This window comes from Carica papaya, chromosome 4, assembly GCF_054855325.1.
Source record: "Carica papaya isolate Zhongbai chromosome 4, ASM5485532v1, whole genome shotgun sequence".
Classification (NCBI taxonomy): Eukaryota; Viridiplantae; Streptophyta; class Magnoliopsida; order Brassicales; family Caricaceae; genus Carica; species Carica papaya.
In genome coordinates this window covers 8,049,737-8,059,550 of record NC_142312.1, presented here as the reverse complement: position 1 = coordinate 8,059,550, position 9,814 = coordinate 8,049,737, and the positions used below count along the sequence as shown (strand labels likewise).

At 36.3% G+C, this 9,814-nt stretch overlaps 1 protein-coding gene across 1 annotated transcript; it reads left to right on the top strand.

Annotated features, from left to right (window-relative positions):
• Window positions 1-2,511: 2,511 nt before the first annotated feature.
• On the top strand, window positions 2,512-4,268 carry LOC148266240 (increased DNA methylation 1-like). The gene is made up of 6 exons (XM_088218438.1): window positions 2,512-2,525; window positions 2,909-3,157; window positions 3,371-3,457; window positions 3,587-3,686; window positions 3,856-4,066; window positions 4,174-4,268. The coding sequence occupies exons 1-6, from the start codon at window positions 2,512-2,514 to the stop codon at window positions 4,266-4,268; spliced, it is 756 nt and encodes a 251-aa protein (XP_088074564.1).
• The last annotated feature ends 5,546 nt before the right edge of the window (window positions 4,269-9,814 follow it).

Below are 9,814 nucleotides of genomic sequence, written 5' to 3'. Positions count from 1 at the left end.
TATGTACAGATCCCGAATATATATCATGTAAGTGAGTCTTAAGATTTTCCTTTTGTATTTTCTATCTCTCACCTTTTTAGCTTTCCCCAACCCCTCTTTCATTTTAAGCAGCAAACACTTGACCACATCTTGTCCCCTCTTTCCTCCATAACGAGATGCTTCAGCTATTTTTGAGGCTCTTTCCTCTGTATTTAAGCCATTTCCAACTTCCAATTCTTTTTCTCTTTCTTGAAACCTCTTATGTCCGTTGTTTCATGTTCCACCTCATTTTTTAAAATAGACTATAAGCTCTTTCCAAATATGTGAGTCTATTAAATCTCATTTAAGAAGATGAAATTATCGATGATATCAAAATCCTCTTTCTCCTTTATGTTTTATTGCACATACAAAGAATGGGCAATGCTCTAAACCTCTAGAATTATTGATTCAATAACTTTCTAAATTCAAATAATGATAGTACTATCATTTTCAGTATAAACCAAATCATCAACGCATAAGCGCACAACAAGAACTTTTCCTCCTTCTCCAATCTTAACAAAGAGTGTGTGCTTATACACACATTTTAAAGAAAATTCTTTTCGAAAATCAGTTTTAATACGACTATACCAAGAGATTTTTGGAGCTTCTTTTAGCCCGTATAAGCCTCTTTGAGTGCACAGACATTATTTTTGTTTCCAAGCTTCAAACAGCCAAGAGGTTGATTGATAAATACATGTTCTTAAAGGTCACCATGCAACAGAAAGATGGACATGAATGTTATACTGCTATTGTAATAGCCTGATTTTATTATGTCTTGCAATGGGAGCAAATACTTCTCTGTTATCCATTCCAAAATTCTTGCTTATACCTTTAGCGACTAAAATGCTCCTGTATTTGTCAACTTCTCTGTTCTACTTCAACTTCGTCGTGTACACCCACTCGACACCAATTATCTTGTGCCCTTCTGAAAGACCAATCAACTCTCTTGTGTTGTTTTATTCAATGCCTGTAATTTCTTCATCCATTTATTTTGCCATTTTGATTCTTTGATAACTTTTTAGAAATTTCTAGTATCAAAATATGAAAATAGTGCAAAGTGTGGCAGTAGCTTCTTAGATTAGTCAATTCCAATTATCTCATAATCGATCATCCATGCAGGTCTTCTTGTAACATGTTGGGGTCATTCTTTAATTTTTGTTGATGTTGGCATGCATGGAACATTTGCTAGGCCATCTGGAATATGGTCATAGCAACACAACTAAAAATTTTGAAACAATTTTTTACTTCTCCATGCTTTCTCTGGTTTCATATTTGGAATAACACATGTAAGTCTTTTTCTGTTTAATATAAGAATGCTCCAAATAACTGTTTTATATGGACTTTGAAGCATCAATGGCTGAATGGAGAATGCTCACATGCATCTGAAGGAGTGCTACTTTCTTGCGAGTGCTAAGAAGCTCCTAATGAAGAAGATGCCCAAGGAAGATACGACATGGGAAACTACTACATCATTTCGAGAAAAATTTCAGCCATCTTAACCTTGAGGACAAGGTTCCTGAAAAAGGAGGGAGTAATGTTAAACTGCATATTTCAGTCACAGAACGTGGGGATAAAATAGCTATTGCGGCAGAATCGGTCAACAAGCAGTTGCGGCACTATCTCATTTCCTCCATTATCTTTAATTGCTTAAAAGTAAGAGTCTGCAGTTGTATTTTTATGTATTTAAACTATTCCCAAGCAGTAAGGAAAGCAGACAATTTTTCAATAAAAAAAATTTGTGGTTTATTCTTACCTGAAGAGAATTTCTTTACCAATTTCGCTTGGCTTCTGACTGGAACCAATCAGTATACTTTGTAATTGCTGCTGTGAGGTTGTTCCAGTGCAGAAGTTTGAAGTTCGTGCGGGAGGTGAAAGCAGGATGCCTTACGGTAACGTTTACTTATCAGGAACATGCTTTTCCCATCTTGGATTTACACAATCAAGCCTGGAATCAAGACAAAGAGTTAATTCCTCACGAATTCAACTATGTTGGGCCTCAACCGCATGCCTCAGACGTACACGTGATGTCTGTTTCATATGTGCTGATGGAGGATCTTTACTCTGCTGTGGGAAGTGTCCTTCAATAGTTCATCCCAATTGCCTGGAAATGGAGGTGAGAAGTTTTTGTTACTTTTTTTTCTCTTACCTTGTTTGGTCAATTATACTTAGTCTAATGTTGTTATATACCATTAAGAATTTTTGAATGCAGAAGCTTCTTCAAGGAGATTGGAATTGTCCTTACTGTGTGTGCAAATTTTGTGGTGGCAGTGATGGTGATTTAAAAAGATGTTTTCAGTGTCAGAAGCAATGTATGTATCTTTTCTCTATCAAGTTTCCTACATTTAGAATTGAATCTATTGTTGGATGAAAAAGAAGAAAATTAGAACCATTTTAATCTAACCTGGGCCTGTTATGTATATATAGTTCATCAGGCATGTGGCATTGAAACGTCAGTCTTCAATTTTAAGCATCCTGGATTTGAATTTTGTGGCAATGCCGGCAAAAAGGTAAAACTCAGTCCTTTCTTCCATACATTTAATTACTAATTTACTATCCACTTCTTGTATGCATAACTTCTTTTGACTCAAAAAGCTGGAACAGTAGCTTAATTGGGAAAAAAAAGGCTTCATTCTCTGCAAGGTGGACTAATAATCTGTGTTTCCCAACCTTGTCTGAAGAGAATCATTTTGCTTGCACTCAATAGATGAGGTTGCAACAAAGGACTCAATTAAAAGCAGTAACTATGACTTAAACTTGATAGGCTTAGCAGATTGAATACGTTGAGACCCTTTGCTACCCTTTTAAATTTTCTGCATGATTAACTTGATAATTCAACTCACAACCTTGATGTCTTGGACATCTTTTTGAATGATTGACTGGATAATCTGAGTTTTCTGGATGCTGTGAAGATTTTTACAGACTTGCAAGTACTAGTTGGGGATAAAAATGAGCTAGATTATGGCTTTTCTTGCTCTCTAGTTCGCTGGATGGAAACAAATGATGATCCGCGTGGATACCAAAGAGTTGAATGCAACTCTAAACTGGCAGTAGCTTTTAGAGTGATGGATGAGTGCTTCATGACCTACATGGATCGTCATACTAGAACTAATATAGTGCAAAGCGTTGTTTATCATCGTAGGTATGAACTCTTTTACATCTTCAATTTTCATCCTCCATATTTTCTCTTCTATATGATCCAATTAATTGTTGTCCCCAGTTGTTAGAAGTATGAAACATAGTGTTTTCTTCTATTCAGTTTGCTACCTTTTCTATATATATCATGATCTTATTATTAGACTTTGATCTCTATGATCCACTAATTTGATTCTTTCGTACTTTATATTTTTCTCAGTTCCAACTTTCCCAGGCTGAATTTTAGTGGATTTTGTACAGTCATTCTAGAGAAAGATGAAGAGATAATTTGCACTGCATCCATCAGGTTTCTACATCACTTGTTTGAATATTAAACTAACATAATTTGCACTTGTGTCTGTGTTTCTTTTATATATTTATTGGAAATAATTTATGTAGCTTAGTTTACTGTCCTTGTTGTTTAATGAATTTGTAGGGTTCATGAGAGATATATAGCAGAAATGTCACTCATGGCAACTCGTGAAATTTATAGGATGCAAGGAATGGCAAAGAAGCTTCGAAATGCTGTTGAAGCTGTAAGTTCATAAAAACTCCATTATTTTACAGACTCATAGGTTAATTTACATAAAAATTTATTTAACTTGATGATCTTACATCAGAATTAAGTATCTTATTATCCTATGAGAGTTTACTATTAAAATAAAGTTAAATAAAGAGATTCTCTCAACTCTCACTGATGGACAGATTCTTTACTGTGTCAAAGCTGAACAACTAATAGTTCCATCAGTCCTTGATATGGGTGAAAAGTGGACCGAGAAATATCAGTTCTCAAATGTTGATTATGAGCTTAATCAAAAACTGCTGGACTTGAACATCCTGATGTTTCCTGGGACTGTGAGACTGCAGAAAACCTTGCTGAATCACGAGGCAGAACCTATTGCTGAACATGCTGGAGGTTCTTTCTTTTTTCCTTTTCCTGAAAACAGCTCGTCCCATTAAGATTGTTTTCTCAGTCAACTTCATCTTTCCTAATTCTATCTTCTTTAAAATTTATTTTGATAGGTGAAAAAAGGGAGGAAGTTGAAGTAACTCAGAATCTTGCAGGGACTTTCCTCTTTGACTTAAATCTTGAGCCTCCTCCTGAAGAGAATGATTAGATATGCAGAAGCATGGAGATTCCATCAGTGCTCTGGACTCATTTTTTTAATTAGTTGTTGCAGACTTTTGAACATTCCTTGCTTGCATGTTTTTATGTTTTGTTTCATAATGGCTTATATTGTTGGGATGGTTTCCTACATTTTAAACTGGATGAACATTTGGCAGTTCCCTTTATGTGATTCAGGTATTTTCTTCTTAATTTCTCTCTTCATGGCAGTTGGTTATGATGGATGATTTAGTTGTTTTAGAGAAAAGTAAAATCATTTCTCTTACATCTTTTTAGGCAAAAACAGATTGTCACTTTAACTTTGTTGAAAAATACTTCAACACTGTATAAACTGTAAGCAAAAGTTACAACCGAGCACCCCTTACCTGTACTCATGCCCGCCTTGGTCCTAAGTTTCATCTGAAAAATAACCCTGATTTTTGGATATGTACAGACCCTCGATTAAAGATCATGCAAGTAAGTCTTAGGATTTTCTTTTTGTATTTTCTATCGCTCACATTTTAGCTTTCCTCAACCCCTCTGTCATTTTAAGCCGCAAACACTCTTGACCACATCTTGTCCCTCTTTCCTCCATAACAAGATGCTTCAGCTATTTTTGAGGCTTTTTCCTCCATATTTCAGCCATTTCCAACTTTCAATTCTTTTTCTTTTTCTTGAAACCTCTTCTGTTCATTGTTTCATGTTCCACCTCTTTTTTGAAAATAGACTACAAGCTATTTTTGCAGGCTTCTGTATTTGTCAACTTCTCTGTTCTACTTCAACTTCGTCGTGTACACCCACTCGACACCAATTATCTTGTGCCCTTCTGAAAGACCAATAAATTCCCTTGTGTTGTTTTATTCAATGCCTGCAATTTCTTTATCCATTTATTTTGCCATTTTGATTCTTTGATAACTTTTTAGAAATTTCTAGTATCAAAATATGAAAATAGTGCAAAATGTTGCAGTAGCTTCTTAGATTAGTTAATTCAAGTTACCTCATAATTGATCATTCATGCAGGTCTTCTTGTAACGTGTTGGGGTCACTCTTTATTTTTTGCTGATGTTGGCATGTTTGGAACATTTGCCATCTGGAATATGGCCATAGCATCACAACTAAAAATTTTGAACGATTTTTTACCTCTCCATGCTTTCTCTGGTTTCATATTTGGAAAAACACATGTATGTCTTCTTCTGTTCAATATAAGAATGCTCCAACTAACTGTTTCAGGCAAAAAGGTCCTTCAAATATCGGTTCTCATCACAAAGCTTCACTGTATTTTAATAGCACGGTTTTTTTGCTTGGGAACTCCACTTTGTTTAGATGTGTAAGTTGCCGTTAGTTGTTTATTGATTTCATGGTTATCAAAATTTTTTTCAAATTCTTGTGAGATATATTCTCCACCGCGGTCTATATGAAGAACTTTGATCGGGCTACCTATTGCTTTTTCAGCCAGTAATTCATAGTTTTTGAAAATTTCAAAAGTTTTAGATTTTTCATATATATAAAATATACTCAAGTTTTTCTACTAAAATCATCAATAAAGATTACCTCCATTTGCAGGTGGATTTATTGGATCTCAAAAATCCAAATGCACCGACTTTAATGTATTTTGCTATCCATGACTTTCCTTGTGGAAATTGATCATAGTGTTGCTTATTAACAGAATATTCTTCACAAACTAGAGTAGAGTAGTAATTTGAGGAACGTCTATCACCATATTTTGCTGCTGTAAAGTCTTCAATCCACCAAGTTCAAGTGACCCTAGTGAAAATTTTGCAGTCACGCCTTATTCTTTAGTTTTACTGAGAAGTATAAATGAGTGGTATTATGGAGATGAAGCAGGAATGCATAATTGCCAATCATGTTAGCTTTAGCAATTAAGCCCAATTTTGTATCTTGAATTTGGCATACTCCATTTTTGATCAAAATCTCATAGTCCTTTGCTTACAGCTGATCCACTCGAAGCAAAATAATCTTCATTTTAGGAATAAAAAGAACATTAAAGACAATGTGGATGGTGTTTTCTTTGGTTTTTTTTCATAACAACTACTTCGAGTTATCACCAAACTAGATTGTGTTGCGTAAAGATTCATCTAGCTTAGAGAATTGCTTCTTATCTATACACATGTAGTTGTTGCAACCAATATCTAAGTACCTCAAGTTTTGTTAGATTTCTTCATTTACATAGAACACCATCGAAACAGACATCCTTTTTTTTTTGTATAAAGTTAGTTCTTCTCCATTTTACCTATTCAAATTAGTTTGACATTTTGACCGAAGGCTATACCTATGACATCGATAGCATTGAACTTTTTACTTATTTGTTGACTTTGGTCTATGAGTTGTTGAGATATGGCCTCTGCATCCTCTTTCTTTTTCTTGAGATTGATTTTCTTAGTGCTGGTGATGTCATTGTTGGCTGTCATGATTATTGCTCTCTTTGACTTTATGTATGCCTTTGTTAACTTTAAATTGGTTATGAATTAGAAACGAACTTCTCTGTTTGACTTCAAAATTGAGAGAGGCAGAGCAACAAATCAGAAAATTCGTTCAAGACTTTTATCAAATAGGTTATGGGCAGAAAACATAAATGCTGAAGAACTGATACAATATGACTATTCTCTGCCAACAAATTTATGCACGAGCTACAGCCACAATCCCACTACTTCAGCAACAAGATAAACACATTTCCTTAAATATTTGACACAAACCCACTAACTACAAGACTAGGACAATTAATTAACTAGTTAAAAATAGGAAAAAAAGTGACTAAATAAGCAAGACACATGACTTATTAACTTCTGCATTATTTTTAACACACCTTTATAATGCAGAAATTTACAAGACCAATCATTTGTATAAAATATTCAAACTTTGCAAAAGGAAGAGGTTTTGTAAACATATCAGTTAACTGGTAATTTCTATTACAGTATGCAATCTGAATGCTTCCTTTTGTCACAAATTTTTAAATAAAATGATATCGAGCCTCAATAAGTCTTGTGCGACTACAGTAAATAGGATTCGTCTGTATAGTAAAGGTGGACTGATTGTCACAATAGATCATAACTACCTCTTGCTTTTCCTTCATCTCTTCTAAAATTCTTTGCAACCATACTGCCTAACAAGCTGCTGAAGTTACTGTCATGTATTCAGCCTCCGATTATGATAAACCTATAGATGCTTACTTCTTTGAGCTCCAAGATATACCACTTGATCCCAAATTAAAAGCATATCCCGTGGTACTTTTGCGATCATCAACACAACCTGTCCAATCACTAACCGAATATCTATGAAAATTCAAATTACTAGTGTTATAAAACAAACTATATCAAGCAGATTCTTTGTTTATTTTTATTGACAAATAAATTGTAATGACCCCGAAAAACCAAAAGGAAATATATAATAATTTAAGTGCGGAAGTGAAATAAGAAGTTAAGCTTTACATCCCTTACACAATAACTTAAAAGTACTAAACAAACATCACGGAATGAAATCTCTTAAAAAAACACGAGAAATGAGAAAAGTAAAGGGAAATATAAGGTATCTAGCATCTACTCGCAGTCTTCTTGCGGATCGGGGTCGGGAACGAGGTCTTCTTTATCTGAAATGGTTAAATAAGGAATGAGGTACATTAGCTCAGTAAGGACATCACACTATATCACCGATACAGAAGTAAAGATTGGTAAAAAATCAAAACAACTAATAGAGTAGTAGATTTAAACCAATACATTTATTAACAATAAAACCATTTACCCTTTTACTTACCATTGGAGAATTTATAAAAACAACCTACAAAAATAATAATATCATACAGATCATAACTTCACGCACAGTCAATAACATAGAACATATCATAAATTCATATTCATTAACAATAACTAAATCATAACCGTTTCTCATTTCATCAGCCTATTGGTATCCATGGGGATCCATAGGGGTGTCTCCGCTACACATGAACCATTTCCTTTAACAATCTTAATTATATAGCCGTCCCCATACCTCGTCTAGTATGAGCACCAAGAGCGCCAAGACATTAAACCTCAATACCCCATCCGCTATGAGGGTGAAGCGGGCCGTCCCCATACCCCGTCCGGTATGAGCGCCAAATAACCAAGTCTCCATACCCCGTCCGATATGGGACAACGTTCACAGTAGGGTTCCTTATGAACCCGGTCTGTCCACCATCTCTTAGGATATCTAATGAGGCTGTCATCTTATCTATTTATTAGATCACACTCCTTTCCTGTTTTTTCTTAGTCTCCGTTACCAAATCAAACATAAATACGTAAACAAGTAAACATGTATCCGATAATGCAATCATATCTTAGATCCCAAAATCAATCAGTGGTCAAGTAAGACAGTAATACATGCATTTAAAATCCTAAACCAGATACCATCATGACTTTAAACTGTAAAATAAATCAACAGAAATCAATAGAGAACAATGTCCGATTCAGACTCCATTAGCAAACCGTAATTAATTATGCATATCTATCTAACTTGTACAAAAACTGTATTATTATTTATTCAAACTTCATATTTATGATAGGAAATAGGGTGAGGGGTCCTTACTTGATTTGACACCGAAAAGCTAAATGGCTTATTACGCCTACGGGCGGTCCTTAAGTTCCCTGAATTTTTCTTTAGGAACTGAAACGCGCTCACGGTACCTACAAATGTTCCAAATAACCCAAAAATCATACTCAGGACCTACTCAGCCAAATTTAAAAATCCGGCACGGCAGCTCGGCTATGCTCCGGCGACAGCATCGCCGCTTGCGGCGGTGATCCACCTCGGGTTGGCTGTTTTCGGCCGTTTTCGGCCTAATTCAGCCAAACTTGCATCGGTTCCTGTGAGAAATCACACTTAAGGCCCTCGGTTGGCCGAAAAAACGTAGAAAATCGAAACTCACCGGCGGCGGGGCTCTTCGGTGCGACGGCTCCTCCGGCTCACGTTGCGGTTAGGTGTTTTGCTTCGGTCAACCTGTAGAGAAGGAAACAGTGATCACAACGGTGAAAAAATCACATCGAACGGGAATCGGAAAGGATCTCATCGGAGGCGTTTTTCGAAACACCCTGTAGCGTTTTTCGGCCAATTGACCGGTTCTTTCACTCTGATTTGGCCATGGGTGGGTTTAAAATTGAATTTCGTGCAAGAGAAAATTTTTTTACCTCATTTGGCGGTCGGAAATTTCTCCGGTGCAGCGGCGGGTGACGGCGGTCGGCTCTCCGGCGGCTGGGCTGTCTTCTCCGGTGAGGAGCTCTTGCAGCTAGGGTTAGGGTTTGGGTACGGATGCGGTTATTTATACTCATCCGCTTTTGATCTGGGCCGTCCATCGCTTTTGATCTGAACTGTCCGATCGCGATTAAATAGGGAGTGAATTTGGACCGTTCATCGCGATTCAATCTGGGCCGTCCGTGCGCGATTCAATTTGAGCCGTCCGTGCACGATACAATTTGGGCCGTCTGTGCACGTTTTTAATCTTGGTCGTCCGTGCGTGCGGGAACAGATCTCAGCTGTTCGATTGCGCGCACGCGGATTGCCCACGTGGCTCCC

Coding starts and splice junctions, on each gene's coding strand:
- LOC148266240 (XM_088218438.1), top strand. Junction 3,158..3,370: donor AGCGTTGTTTATCATCGTAG/GTATGAACTCTT, acceptor TATTTTTCTCAG/TTCCAACTTTCCCAGGCTGA. Junction 3,687..3,855: donor TTCGAAATGCTGTTGAAGCT/GTAAGTTCATAA, acceptor ACTGATGGACAG/ATTCTTTACTGTGTCAAAGC.